This window comes from Mus pahari, chromosome 14 (genome assembly GCF_900095145.1).
Source record: "Mus pahari chromosome 14, PAHARI_EIJ_v1.1, whole genome shotgun sequence".
NCBI classification, from domain to species: domain Eukaryota; kingdom Metazoa; phylum Chordata; class Mammalia; order Rodentia; family Muridae; genus Mus; species Mus pahari.
In genome coordinates this window covers 54,198,747-54,213,324 of record NC_034603.1, presented here as the reverse complement: position 1 = coordinate 54,213,324, position 14,578 = coordinate 54,198,747, and the positions used below count along the sequence as shown (strand labels likewise).

Genomic DNA, 14,578 nt, shown 5'->3' with positions numbered 1-14,578 from the left:
AAAAAAAAAAAAAAAAAAAAAAAAAAGAAGAAGAAAAGAAAATTGATTTACTTATTTGCATTCGGTGTGTGCATTCATGCATGTAGGTGTGTGCTCACGTATACCACAGAGGATGTGTGGCAGTCAGGGGACAGTGTGCAGCAGTTGGTTCTCTCCTTCCACCTTGTGGGTCCCAGGGACTAGACTCAGACCATCAGCTTGGACTGGTGCACCCGAGCAAGACTGGCCTGAAACTTGCTATGTTGCAGGTCAGGCTATTGCTGATCTTCCTGCTTCTACATCTGCAATGTTGGGGTCACAGACATACATGCACTTCCACCCCTGGTCTTTTGGGGGCTTAGGGCTGAACGTAGGGCCTTACACAGGTTAGGTAAGCTACCTGATTTTTAAAACTACCTTCATATTTTACTTTGAACAAACTAAAATAAAGATTTGAAATAACATGGCACTTGTCTGACATGTCCTTTCCAGATGAAACTGTAAAGCCATCAAGAAGTCCTTAGCAGGGCTGGTGAGATGGCTCAGTGGTTAAGAGCACCGACTGCTCTTTCAAAGGTCCTGAATTCAAATCCCAGCAACCACATGGTGGCTCACAACCATCTGTAATGAGATCTGATGCCCTCATCTGGTGCATCTGAAGACAGCTACAGTGTACTTAGATATAATAATACATAAATCTTTAAAAAAAAAAAAAAGCCCTTAGCAACTGTCGGAGGCTCCTAGGCTAGAAGAAGAGGCCTTTCTTTTAACCAGCTTAAGCCAGCTTATACCCAGGGCTCCAGGGCAGGCACTCCCTCGTATGTGGGTTGTCTATTTTTAAAATACCCTTTACCTTCTTCCATTTTTGCACTGGAAATAAGCATCTGTCTTAAATGCTTGAGGAGGCCAGCCCAGGTAAACGCGCTGTACGCCAGAGACTCCGCAGACATCTGAGGAATGTTACGGACTCCCAACATCTTAAATTCAGGGTGGGGAACTAAATGCTCCATTAAGTCTCCTGTGAGAAAAAAAAAATAATGCAATGTGAACTCAATTGACTTCACCCACAATGGTGCCATTGACTTTTATACAACGGTGACTTAATGAAGTTTAGAGTCAAATGTGTTTTCTTCATACTAGAATTACTTCAATATTAAAATAGTGAATTTTTAGACACAATGTGTGCTACAGACTACATTTTTGCTTCATTTCATTCATTTTTTATTTATGAGTTTTGACACAGGACCTCACTGTGTAGCTCTGACTGACCTGGAACTCCCTTTGTACGCCAAGCTGTTCTTGAACTCACAGAGATCCATCTGCTTCTGCTTTCAGAATGCTGGGGTTAAAGGCATGCACCATTAAGCCTAGATCTTTGCTTCATTTTAGCATGGCTGAGAAAGCATACTTAAAATGGGCATGGTAGTTCATGCTTGTAATCCTGACACTTAGTCAGAGGCAGGAGACTGCCCACAGGTTCCAGGCCAACTCAAGGGATTACACAGTAAAACCCTGTCTTGAAGCTGAAATGGATATCCAGGCACAGTTGTGTATACCATTATTCCCAGCACTTGGGATGTAGAGGCAGGGAGATTTCTGTGAGTTCAAGGCCAGCCTTGTCCAGAATGAATTCCACGATAGCTAGGGCTACCATAATGAGACCCTGTCTCAAGAAAAGAAGATGGAAGGGAGGGAGGAAAGGAGGGAGGGAGGGAAGGAAGAAGGGAGGGAGAGAGGGAGGAAGGGAGGGAGGGGAGGGGAGGGAGGGAGGGAGAAGGGGAGGAAGGGAGGAAGGGAGGGAGGAAGGAAAGAGAACCAGACAAAAACAAAATAAATATCATACACTTTGCCAAAAGAATTATCAATAGAAATATGGATGACTAATTCACTAAATTCCAGGAAAACCAAGTATAAAAGATAATTAAGATATTTCTCTTTCATTCTATAGTCACTAAATGTTCCTTAGAAAATGTTCCAGATCTCCTATTTATCTTGCTAAATGATAATCAAACCTGTTTGGGGATAGAAACATAGGTCTGTGGCAGAGAGCCACCAAACGAAAATTCGTGGTGTGAGGTAGGCCTGGTCCCACAGTTCCAGAGACTGAGGAAGAGACCAAGAGGATCTTGTTAGCCCAGGAGTTTAAAACCAACCTAGGCAACAGAGTAAGACCCAGAAAAAAATAAATACATAAAAAGCCAGAAGAGAGGACTGATTTCGACAACCTGTAATTCATGCCTCTAGGGGGTCATCTCCACCCCCCCAGTGGCTTGCACACTCAGTCACAGTCTGCTATTAAGTCACGTGCTAGGCCACTCTACTGTCCCTCTTTTCTTTTTCTTTCTTTTTTTTTTTTTTCGAGACAGGGTTTCTCTGTATAGCCCTGACTGTCCTGGAACTCACTCTGTAGACCAGGCTGGACTCAAACTCAGAAATCCACCTGCCTCTGCCTCCCAAGTGCTGGGATTACAGGCATGTGCTACCACTGCTTGGCCCTCTACTGTCCCTCTTACTCTGACTTGGTCTAGCAATTCTAGGGCCTGGCTGAGACCCTAGCCTACCGGCGTCTTCCTTCTCAGGCCTTCTGAGTTTGTCCTCCCCATCACTGAAATCTCAGACTGCCCGTACTCCTCACCTTCCCTGTCAAAGCACAATCACAGCACAGGCACCACACGGCAGCCTGGAGTCTCTGCATTTTCTTTCTCTTCTTCACGTTCCCCTCCCTATCCTCTCTCTTCATTATTGAAAAGTAGCAAGGAAACTTTACCCAGAGGAAAAATGACAGTATAGTCAGAGAGTCACTCTGTCAAGCATGGCAGCAGGTCACATGACTGACAGTAAGCCCTCTCCCAAGTTTGCAGTCCTTAAACACAATGCCAGTCCAATTAAAAGCCCACATCACCACCACTGCCTCCTCCTCCTCCTCTCCCTCCCCTTCCTCCTCTTCCTGCTCTTCTTCAAAGACTTATTTTATGCATATGGATGTTCTGCCTGCATGTAGGCATGTGCACTATGTGCATGCCTGGTGCCCTGAGGTCAGAAGAGGGAGTCAGAGCGTCATGACCTGGTGTTATGGATGCTTGTGAATCACTAGAGGAGCCAGGAACGTCCTCTGCAAGAACAAGTGCTCTGAACCACTAAGCCATCTCTGCAGCCCAGCCCCAAAATTTCTGTGGACTTCACATTTATATATCTTTTATCTGTTGGTTGTAGTTCAGTGGTGTAAGACCCGAGCTTCTGTCCCCAGCAGTACAAAACACATTCACTTTCTACCCAATGAATGTCCTATCAAGTGCTTGCTATTTGCCACACGCTGTGTTAGGTCCCAGGAGAACAGTGGTTCCACAAATGGTGTAGTTGGTGAGGAGCATTGAGATACCCATGCCATATGCTTCTGAGAAATTCAGTAACTTCTTGAGCTTTTCGGTAAGATAGCTTAGGGATGAAGGGGATATATCTCGGATGTATCTCCAGGCAGAGGAGAGGAGACAGTGAAAAATAACTTTGGGGCTCTCAGAACATATGGTTTTTCTACAAATAACAGAGGGGTCAAGTACCTAGTGGATTTCTGCGGTAGTGAAGTGAGCTGCCCTCAGAGTATGTAGGCTGGAACATGCTCCCCAGCTGGTGGGCAAGAACTTGATTTAAGTCTCTGAAGGAGATCTGCTTGATGTTCATCCGTTTGGCACAGATCTTATGGACGGCGTCATTCTCGTGAATGAGAAGGGCATCTGAAGACCGGTACAAGTGAGAGAGAGTCAAGATGGAGTTGTAGTTCTGCACAATAACCTGGAGAGAACAGGGTCAAAGACAGGAAGAGAGGCTGAGTAGTTAAGAGTGTAGATTCCAGCCCTGTGGTGACGATCACATCTTCGTTCTCAGCACTTGTGAGGCAGAGGCAGGCGATCTCTGGGAGTTTGGGAACAGCTTGTTCTCTACTGTGAGTTCCAGGACAGACAGGGATACACAGGCAAATCCAGTCTCAAAAAAACAAAAAGAAAAAAAAGAATAACATCAATGAATTAAAAAATGATTTCATATCTCTCAGGAGCCCATTTCTGGGTGGTCCTTCTAGTACTGCAAAGAGGGACTTCATACTGGGGCCCACGGCACTGTGGCTAGTCTTCAAATGATCTTAATTTCTCTCTATCGAGAAGAAATTTATATGCATACCAATTTCCTGTTGATCTTCCTAGTAGGAAAACCAAATGTAGGAAATGATTGAGGAAAGAAGTGTGGAGGCAATAACTTTTTGTTTTTGTTTCTGTTTTTGAGACTGTATAGCCCTGGCAGTCCAGACCTTGCTATGTAGACTGGCAGAGATTAAGCTGCCTCTCTGCCTCTGCCTCCAGCGTGCTGGGATTCAGGGCTGTACCACCGTGTCCCGCCTTCCTGTATGCTTTACTTGTGTTATATCCTTCCCCTTCAGAAGGCAGACATTTTTGTCCCCATTTTACACAGAGGACAGCAGTGCATAGAGAAATTAGATAACCCCAGTGTGGTGGTGCTAGAGAATAACAGACCAAGTCAATAGCCAGGCAGCATGACTTGGGAATCTTTTTGTCCGGAGGGGGACATTTAAAGGTCACCATGGGGGCTGGTGAGATGGCTCAGTGGTTAAGAGCACCGACTGCTCTTCCAAAGCTCCTAAGTTCAAATCCCAGCAACCACATGGTGGCTCACAACCACCCGTAATGAGATCTGACACCATATTCTGGTGTGTCTGAAGACAGCTACAGTGTACTTACATATAATAAATAAATAAATCTTTAAAAAAAAAAAAAGGTCACCATGAAGAGCTTAATTTTTTGTTTGTTTGTTTTGTTTTGTTTTTAAAGACACCTCAGTCCCACATTGGGCAGACAGGTCTAGAGGTGGAGGCCAGCCTAGACTGGATAAGACTGTCTCAAAAAACCTAAAACCAAAATGAAACAAAAGATTTAAAAAACAAAGGATGAGCCGGGCGGTGGTGGCGCACACCTTTAGTCCCAGCACTCAGGAGGCAGAGGCAGGCGGATTTCTGAGTTCGAGGCCAGCCTGGTCTACAAAGTGAGTTCTAGGACAGCCAGGGCTATACAGAGAAACCCTGTCTTGAAAAACCAAAACCAAACAAACAAAAAAACAAAGGATCCTTCACATGTGTGGGAAATGTAACCAAAATTAAATTACTTGTTCATGTAAATATCACAATCAGTTCTGAAGCTGGAGCTCAACATTGCCAAAGAGCGGGGTCCGTTTAATCACACCCACTCTGATAGCAAAGAGTACAGGGCTAGAGCGAACTCAGTGGGAAAGTGCAAGATTCTCCTCCAAAGGACCAGGGTTTGAGTCCAGCATCCACATGACAGTTCACAGTTGTCTAACCTCAGTCCCACGGGATCTGACACCACTTAATGCACAGATAGCCATTCATACACACACAAACGTAACATAAACATGAATAAAATTGCCTCCCAGCACTCGGGAGGCAGAGGCAGGCGGATTTCTGAGTTCGAGGCCAGCCTGGTCTACAGAGTGAGTTCCAGGACAGCCAAGGCTATACAGAGAAACCCTGTCTTGAAAAACCAAAAATAAACAAATAAATAAATAAAATTTAAAAAGAAAACAAATATACTATGACCCAATTACTCCTCTAGTGAGTATTTATCAAAGAGAAATAGCATATGATGATACCAGACTCCTACTTGTGGCTAAATAGATTAAAAAAGAGAAAGAGCAAAGAATTTACAACATTAACACGTTTCTTCAGGGGCTAGAGAGATGGCTCAGTGGTTAAGAGCACTTGTTGCTCTTCTAGAAGACCTGGGTTTAGTTCCTAGAACCTACACAATGGCTCACAACCTTATGATCCTAGTACCAGAAGTCAGCCCTCATCCAGCTTCCCTGGGCACTGGCACGCATGTGTGCACATACATACAGGCAAGCAGAACACTTGTATAATAAACATAACTTCTAATTAACATGTTCCTGGGCAGGAGATGTGGCTCAGCGGTTGAGAGCACTGACTGTTCTTCCAGAGGTCCTGAGTTCAATTCCCAGCAACCACATGGTGACTCAAAACCATCTGTAATGGAATCTGATGCCCTCTTCTGATGTATCTGAAGACAGTGACAGTGTGCTCATGTGCACGAAATAAATATATTTTAAAAAAACAAAAGAGGGGCTGGTGAGATGGCTCAGTGGTTAAGAGCATCCAACTGCTCTTCCGAAGGTCTGGAGTTCAAATCCCAGCAACCACATGGTGGCTCATAACCATCTGTAACAAGATCTGACTCCCTTTTCTGGAGTGTCTGAAGACAGCTACAGTGTTCTTACATATAATAAATAAATAAATCTTTAAAAAAAAAAAAAAAACATGTTCATACCTCACCCGTTCCATAAGGCCATATAATCTGGTTCATTTTCAAGGAACTGGAGTACTGATCTTGTAGCTTCTGTGTAATGAAGGCTCCCAGCCCTGATCCTGTCCCTCCGGCCATACTCATTATGATGAAAAACCCACTCAAAGAGTCACATTTCTCCACTTCTGTTTGGATTAAGTTCATTATAGATTCTTCATGCTTCGGTCCATGCACAGAGTAACTATGAAAACATGGCAAAAGGAACACAGAGCCTGTCAGTTTACTCCGAGGGAGGTGGTACAGAGGAAGGAGGTTTAGGAGACAGCCCTTCCCAAAGCTATGGCAGTGGGTCTCATGTATGGCTCAGGTGTCCTGATTGACAACATTTAACAGACACAGGTTAAATATATTTAATAGGCGAATAGTATGGCTGGAAGAGTAAATTTACAGGATTTAGTTAGTTCCTTTTAACTGAGAACAATGGGATTATTTTATTTGTTGATATTATTATTATATCTCATGTATTGCGTGAGTGAATATAGGCCATGATGCGCGTGTAGAGCCCAGAAGAGAACTCCTGGGGACTGAACTCAGGTCCTCAGGTTTGGCAGCAATTACCTTTACCCTGAGTCATCTCGCTGGCCTCATATTTTGTGAGCGTGGCCCAGGAACTCACCATCCTGCCTCAGCTTCCCTAGTGCTGGGATTACCTGACTGCCTTCTGGAAGTTCTATGGTACAGCACAGCTTGGGAACTACTGGGCACAAGCTCCATTCCCTCAGCCCCTTTGTTTACATACTTTGAATTTTGAGACAAGAGTTTGCTAAAATGCCTAGGCTGACTTTGAACTTGCTCTATAGCTCAGGCAGACATTGAACCAGAGATCTTGCTGAGTAGCTGGGATTATAGGTTTGCACCAGGCCTGACACATTATAAATTTTATTTATTTATTTTGTTGCATATGTTTACGGGAGGGCATGCATGCGTCATGACACTTGTATGGACGTCAGAAGATGACCTGGAGGAGCCAGTTCCCTCTACCTTTCTACTTTCTACTCTGTGGGTTTTGGGAACTAAGTTCTTCAGGTTGGAGGGAAATGCCTTTACCCCCTGAGCCATCGCACTGGCCCAAATTCTTTTTTGAATTTATTTATCTTTGGTTTTTCAAGACAGAGTCTTTTTGCATAGATATCCTGGCTATCCTGGAGCTCACTCTATAGACCAGGCTGTCCTTGAACTACCTAGAGATCTACCTGCACCTGCTTACAAAGAGCTGGGATTAAAGGCCTATGTCACCACTGCCCACCTGCAAATTCTTAATTTTATTTTAGTTTTGGTTTGAGACACAATTTGACTAGGTAGCCTTGACGACCTATGTAGTGGTTTGAATAAGAATGGCCCCTATAGGTTCATATATTTGAGTTAGTCATCAGGAAGTGGAACTACTTGTGAAGGATTAGAAGGTGTGGCCTTATTGGAAGTAGTTGTAACCTTGTGGGGGAAAGTGTATCACTGGGGGTGCCTTTGAGGCTTTAGAAGCTCAAGTAAGGGGTTGGAGAGATGGTTTAGTGGTTAAGAGCACTGACTGTTCTTCCAGAGGTCCTGAGTTCAATTCCCAGCAACCACATGGTGACTCACAACCATCTGTAATGGGCTCTGATGCCCTCTTCTGGTGTGTCTGAAGACAGCTACAGTGTACTCATAAATAAAATAAATAAATTTTTAAAAAAGCCGGCATGGTGGCACAAGCCTTTAATCCCAGCACTTGGGAGGCAGAGGCAGGCAGATTTCTGAGTTCGAGACCAGCCCGGTCTACAGAGTGAGTTCCAGGACAGCTAGGACTACACAGAGAAACCCTGTCTTGAAAAAAAACAATAAATAAATAAATAAATAAATAAATCTTAAAAAAAAAAAAAAAAAAAGCCAAAATGAGGCCCAGCATCTCTCTTCCTATTGCCTGTGAATCCAAATGTAGAATTCTTATTTTCTTCTCCAGCACTATATCAGCCTGCATGTCCTCATAATGATAATAGACTAAACCTCTGAAACTGTCCAATTAAATGTTTTCTTTTATAGGAGTTGCTTTAGTCATGGTGTCTCTTCATAGCAATAGAACAATGAATAAGATAGCCTGGGACTCACTTTGTAGACCAGGCTAGGCTGAATTCACAGAGATCTGTATACCTCTGCCTCCCAAGTGCTGGAATGAAAGGCATGTGCCATCACACCAGACTCTAAATTTTAAAATAACACTTCCAAGATTTTGAACTTGTTGCATCAACTATACAGTAATAATGGTATGAGTACTTAACTGTATTCCTGTAACTTCACTGAAAATCAAGGAGTTGGGTTGCAGGATACTTGATCACACTGTGAGCCCCAAGATTGTGTTATTTATTGAAAAATCACTTTCCTAGTTGTGATGTGGCTCAGCCTTTAGCATACACCTTTAATCCCTCAGTATGGACTACAAAGAGGCCTTAGTACACATCTTTAATCTCAAACAATAAAGGTAAAGTTAGTTTGTAGAAGGAAGCACCCATGTTTGAAAGTGATGTCTAGCCGGGCGTGGTGGTGCACACCTTTAATCCCAGCACTCAGGAGGCAGAGGCAGGCGGATTTCTGAGTTCGAGGCCAGCCTGGTCTACAGAGAGAGTTCCAGGACACCCAGGCCTACACAGAGAAATCGTGTCTCGAAAAACCAAAAAAAAAAAAAAAAAAAAAAAAGAAAGAAAGAAAGAAAGTGATGTCTAATTGAGTGGCAGACAAAGTGATGAATCGGAGAAAGATTTGACAGAATAGGATGTTCCTAAGTCTCATGAGAGAGGAAAGGGAAGCTACTTGAGGGGTAGTGCCAGGGTGGGGGAGGGGTAGTTTTACTGGGACAGTTATAGAGAGATAGGTTGCAGAGAGAGAACAAGCTATACATAGATGAAGACAAACGAGGCAGAGAATGAGAAGGAGCCAGAAGATTAGAACATATTCCCAAGTAGAGCAATTCAGTCAGAGGCTGAGAAGCCAGACTGAATCAGTCAATTAGGAGAGGAGTTTGAACCAGAACAGCTCAGTTGAACCAGCCAGAGTTCAGAAAGAACAAGAAAGGGTGAGCTTATTCAGCAGTAAGTCTCAGAGGCTGAAAACATTCTAGGCCCAGATGAGATTGTAGGAGGCTGGGAGCTTCCAGGTCTAGGCCCAGGTTAGCAGACAGGGCAGTCGGCCTCTGAGAGGACTACCGCATTAGGAGAATAAGAGCTCCATTACAGAGCTGTTCTTACCCGTATGCCCAGTTGTTCCCAGATCCTTGTTTCTGACAAAAGCTCGTGTGCTGACCGTAATTCCATCGGCCAGACTGGGCAGCTTTTGATAGTGTTTGATTAATAACTTTAGGTTCCATGTCAACAAGAACAGCCCGGGCAACTGGAACTAGAGTAGGAGGGAGAATTATATATTTTATGTGGGTATCACAGAGCGTAAACTTCTAAGTCACTGAACCATATTGCCAGCCCTACATTCAGTATTTTTTGGTTTTTCTTTTGTTTGTTTGTTTTGTTCTTAAATTCAGGGGTTGGGGATACAGTACTTGCATAGCCTGCAGAGGCCTTGGATTCAGGCCACAGTGTGGGGTGGGGGGAGCAAGCAAAGGCCTTCCCTTGAGAGGCGGAAGAGATGGGGCTTAGATACTTGTTGAGAGTCAGACTTTGAAGATGCTGATGTCTGGGGAGGGGAGGACTCTTAACCACGCCTACCTCCATTTTCTTCCTCTCTGAAAAATCTTTCTCTGCAGGAGGCTTGATATGCCTCGTTTTCTCTCTTAGAACAGAGTCCCTGGGAACAGTGTGAGTCTCTAAATAAAGCATCAAACACTTCAAAGCCAATCTGGTTGCCACACTGCCCCAGCTGTACTGTCACTATCGACATGCCAAGCCACAAATGAGGCTTAGTATGAAACACCAGGGGGTGGGTCACCTGTAAAAGAAAAAAAGACACAGATATGAGAGCAAACAATATGGCACGTGCTCACGTTCTATCAGTAAGGGGTGGAGAGATGGTTCGGTAGTTAAAACACTTGCTGTTCTTTAACAAGACCCAGGGTGGATCTCAGCATTTACATTGCTGCCTGCAACTTCAGCACTAGGGGATCCAATTCCCCTCTTACGGCCTTCTCAGGCACTGCATGCATATGGTATGCATAGAGGTATTCTCCTACAATATAAAAACAACACTTTCAGAAAATTTAAAATATATGTACACTAATAAAAAAAATTAATATTTTGTCTGGGCATTGTGGCACGCATGTTTAGTCCTAGCACTCAGGAGGCAGATGAAGGTAGAGTTCTGTGAGTTCCAGGCCAGCTGATAAGACTGTGCATGTGTGTGTGTAGAAAAAATCACATATATATGTATACATGATGTACGTATTTGTTTAAAGACAGGAGCTCATGTAGCTCTGGCTGGCCTAGAACTTACAGAGATCAGCCTGTTTCTGCTCTCTGGAATGCAGGGATTAAGGGCATGCAGCACCGTGCTCTGCAAACTATGATTCTTAGCTTTGCCATCATAAAGCCCTTTAGGAGGGCAGTGTGAAGCAGCGCTGAGGTTATTAACCAAGATTTTTATAAGATTTTTCAACACAGTTTTAAGTCAGGGTGTTAACGGAAAGAAAGACACTTAAGAAAAGGATATTACCTTCCCAGTGTGGGGTGTGAACTTCTCAAGCCAGAATCACATTTAAGTGTCTTAGCAAGAGCCACATATAGTAATGTGAATTTGTTGTCTTCTCTTTAAAAGTACTTAATCTTTTTTTTCTTCTTGTTTTTGAGATAGAGCCTCACTGTGTGACTCTGGCTGTCCTAGAACTCACTATGTAGATCAGGCTAACCCCAAAGTCACAGAGATCCTCTTACCTCTGCCTCCTGAGTGCTGGGAATTTATCCCTATGTTATGTGCATGTTTTACCTGCATGTATGTCTGTTGACTACATGCATGCAGTGCCCTCAAGGGCCAGAAGAGGGCGTCAGAACATATCATCTGGGGCTGCAGTCACAATTGCCTTGCAGATGCTAGGATCTGAACCCGGGTCCTCTGCAAGAGCATCAAGTTCTCTTAACTACTGAGCCATCTCGCCAGCCTGATTTTATTGTCTTGACATTATATTGTTCAAAGACTTTCCAAGAGACCTGTTTTTCTTTCCCTCTTGTGTATGTGTATGCATGTGTGTGTGTGTATGTGTAATTACAAAGTGTGTGTGTGTGTGTGTGTGTGTAATTACAAAGTGTTTTCTAGAGTGTACTGGGGAGGTTGACAGGCTGACAAGGTAAAACCAAAGAGCACAAAGGTTGCAGCAAGGGAATTTACAGAAAACATGGTTTTTCTGTAAATGGAGCTTATGGCTTGTTCAAGAGAGTCCCAGAAAACTGCAGGCTTATATCTGGAAACAGAGTAAGAAATCATATACTCTTAGGCCATAAGCACGGCTCATTACTATTTTAACATTCTTATTTGAAATAGCCCTATATAAAAGAAATGTTGGGGCTGGGGAGATGGCTTAACGGTTAAGAGCACTGACTGCTCTTCCAAAGGTCCCGAGTTCATATCCCAGCAACCACATGGTGGCTCACATCCATCCAAGATCTAACACCTTCCTCTGGAGTGTCTGAAAACAGCTACAGTGTACTTACATATAATAAATAAATAAATCTTAAAAAAAAAAAAAAAAAGAAATGTCGTCTCTACATAGGCCACTTTCACAGATTAATCGTGTGTACATATGTGTGTGGTCCTTGCTTTTTACCAGGCCGGAGGATGGGTGTCTCTTCTGTTGTTTTCAGCTGTGTATTAGACTAGTTGGCCCATGATTCTAGGGAATCTCCTGTCTCCACTCGCCATCTTTCCATAGGAGTGTTGGGATAACAGATGTGTGCTTGCGTTGCCAGTACTTTGTCCCTGAGCCATCTTTGCCAGTCCTCTGAGCTAGAATCCCGATTCTCAGATGGTGAGACTGCAACTAAATTTTGGAATAATGCACCCTTTTCCTGATCACCCCATGTTCCTCAATTTTTCCTGTTTCCATCTAAGAATCTAGTCATTTAAAGAAATCCCCTCGCTCTATAATTTGGGGGATTTAGGGTTCACTGTGACCAAATTCATTCACATACAATTCAATGGTTTCCAAAATATGATTCACATTCACTGTTTTCCCAAGTACACTTTTTTAAAAAAAATTTATTTATTATATGTAAGTACACTGTAGCTGTCTTCAAACACACTAGAAGAGAGTGTCAAATCTCATTACATCTGGTTGTGAGCTGGGATTTGAACTCAGGAACTTCGGAAGAGCAGTCAAAGCTCTTAACCACTCTTAGCCATCTCTCCAGCCCCCAAGTACACTTTTAAAAGAAAACAAACAAAACATAACAAAAGTGTTGGTTGTGACGGCTGTGTAATCATGAGGACCAGAGCCTAGACACAGCACCCACATAGCAAGCCGGGAGTCCTGTGCAGGCCTGTAGTTACAGATCCAAGTCCAGTGCGGACAGAAGGACCACTGTGGATGGCTTCCAGCTTGGTTGAGAAAATTCAGTCCCGAGTAGAGAGAGAGAGAGAGAGAGAGAGAGAGAGAGAGAGAGGAAGAAGAAGAAGAAGAAGAAGAAGAAGAAGAAGAAGAACAACAACAACAACAACAACAACAACAAAAACAACCACAACTGGATACCCTCATCTCCTGTGCATTTGCATAAGTGCTCACATTCACACACATGTGCATATACACTCACACACACAAATAATCTAAAGGAAATATAATGCTGAAGAAATTTCTTTGTATACATTTCACACTACATGGATACCAGAAGTTAGCTCAACAATAGAACATTCAATAACATTAATTTCTGTCTTCCAAGAAAATGACTAATTTATTCTTTTCTCACCAACCATCTTCTGGCCTGGAAAGCCCAATTAAGATCAATAAGCCCAGTGGTGGTGGCTATACCTTTAATTCCAGCACTAAAGAGACAGAGCTAGGCAGATCTCTGAGTTTGAGGACACAGTGAGTTCCGGGACAGCCAGGGCCACATAGAGAAATCCTATCTCAGAAAACCTAAAACCAAACAAACTAGCATAAAGCTGGATCCAGGCATAGTGGTGCAAGCCTTTCAACCCAGCACTTGGGAGGCCGAGGCAGACCGATCTCTGTGAGTTTGCACCTACACGGTGTGCTCCAGGACAGTCAGAGCTACATTGTGAGACCGTGTCTCAGAAAGAATAGAAAGAAAAACAAAGTTGGAGCTTAGAGAAAGACCAGATAAAATATGAAACTAAATCTTTATTATTTTTAAACAACAAGAGTTGTTTGTTGCCGGGCGTGGTGGCGCATGCCTTTAATCCCAATACTCGGGAGGCAGAGGCAGGCGGATCTCTGAGTTCGAGCCCAGCCTGGTCTACAGAGTGAGTTCCAGGACAGCCAGGGCTATACAGAGAAACCCTGTCTCGAAAAACAAAAAACAAACAAACAAAAAAAGAGTTGTTTGTTTTTCGACAGGGTCTCTTTATGTAGCCCAGTCATGCCTGAAACTGTCTAATTAGTCTGGGCTGACTTGAAACACACGATCCTTCTGCCTCAGCCTCTCCTAGAACAGGGACTATTTAAAAAAAAGTATTTTTGACAAATGCTTCACATCGAGTCTATGTAGCCCCGGAAATGAGCAGAGGCTTGTGAACCAGATTTTCAACTTAACGTCTGAGACTGCATCGTAGGTAATACTATTCTCACTTTACAGTTAAGGAAATTGAGTTACCGAAGGGTTATGTAACTTTTCCAAGCCACCGAATTAGCAAATAGCAAAGACAAAAGTCTCTCTTTGTCTTTCTTCCCCTATCAGCTCCCCGGTAACCCCACACTCACTGACAGCTCTGCGACCGGCAGTTTCAGTTCGGTTCAAACTTCAGAAGACCAACCCTCGCACTACGCGCATGCTCATTTTCAATACTTAAAAAAAAAAAACAAAAAAACAAACTACCTAGAACAAATAAATGCGCTCGCTCCTTATGCGAAGAGCTCTGCTGAGGGTTTGTCTTTTTTCGACCCCCCGTTTCCCTTCTTCTATTTAGGAAGGTTAATCACGCATGTTCAATTTCAATTTATCAACTTCAGATATGGTACGCATGCTCCGTGTCCCGCAAACGCCTTAGACAGAAACGCGCACGCTGTACTTTCCCGGCTTGGCTTCGGTCGTTGTTCTGCGCATGTTCCTGCCAGTACC

At 43.5% G+C, this 14,578-nt stretch overlaps 1 protein-coding gene across 2 annotated transcripts in view; it reads right to left on the bottom strand.

Moving 5' to 3' along the window:
• Tubd1 (tubulin delta 1) overlaps positions 1-14,449 on the bottom strand; it is a 24,131-nt gene extending 9,682 nt beyond the window's left edge. The window contains exons 1-6 of one of the 2 annotated variants that reach the window (XM_029546225.1): positions 14,336-14,449; positions 10,067-10,286; positions 9,596-9,743; positions 6,345-6,561; positions 3,537-3,768; positions 833-997 (exon numbers count right to left, since the gene is read on the bottom strand). In XM_029546225.1, coding sequence (XP_029402085.1) covers positions 833-997; positions 3,537-3,768; positions 6,345-6,561; positions 9,596-9,743; positions 10,067-10,238 — 934 coding nt within the window. In that variant the 5' untranslated portion in view covers positions 10,239-10,286; positions 14,336-14,449. Of the gene's footprint in view, positions 1-832; positions 998-3,536; positions 3,769-6,344; positions 6,562-9,595; positions 9,744-10,066; positions 10,287-14,220; positions 14,304-14,335 lie in introns of those variants that run through there. The other variant, XM_029546226.1, reaches the window with a different exon arrangement.
• Positions 14,450-14,578: the final 129 nt, after the last annotated feature.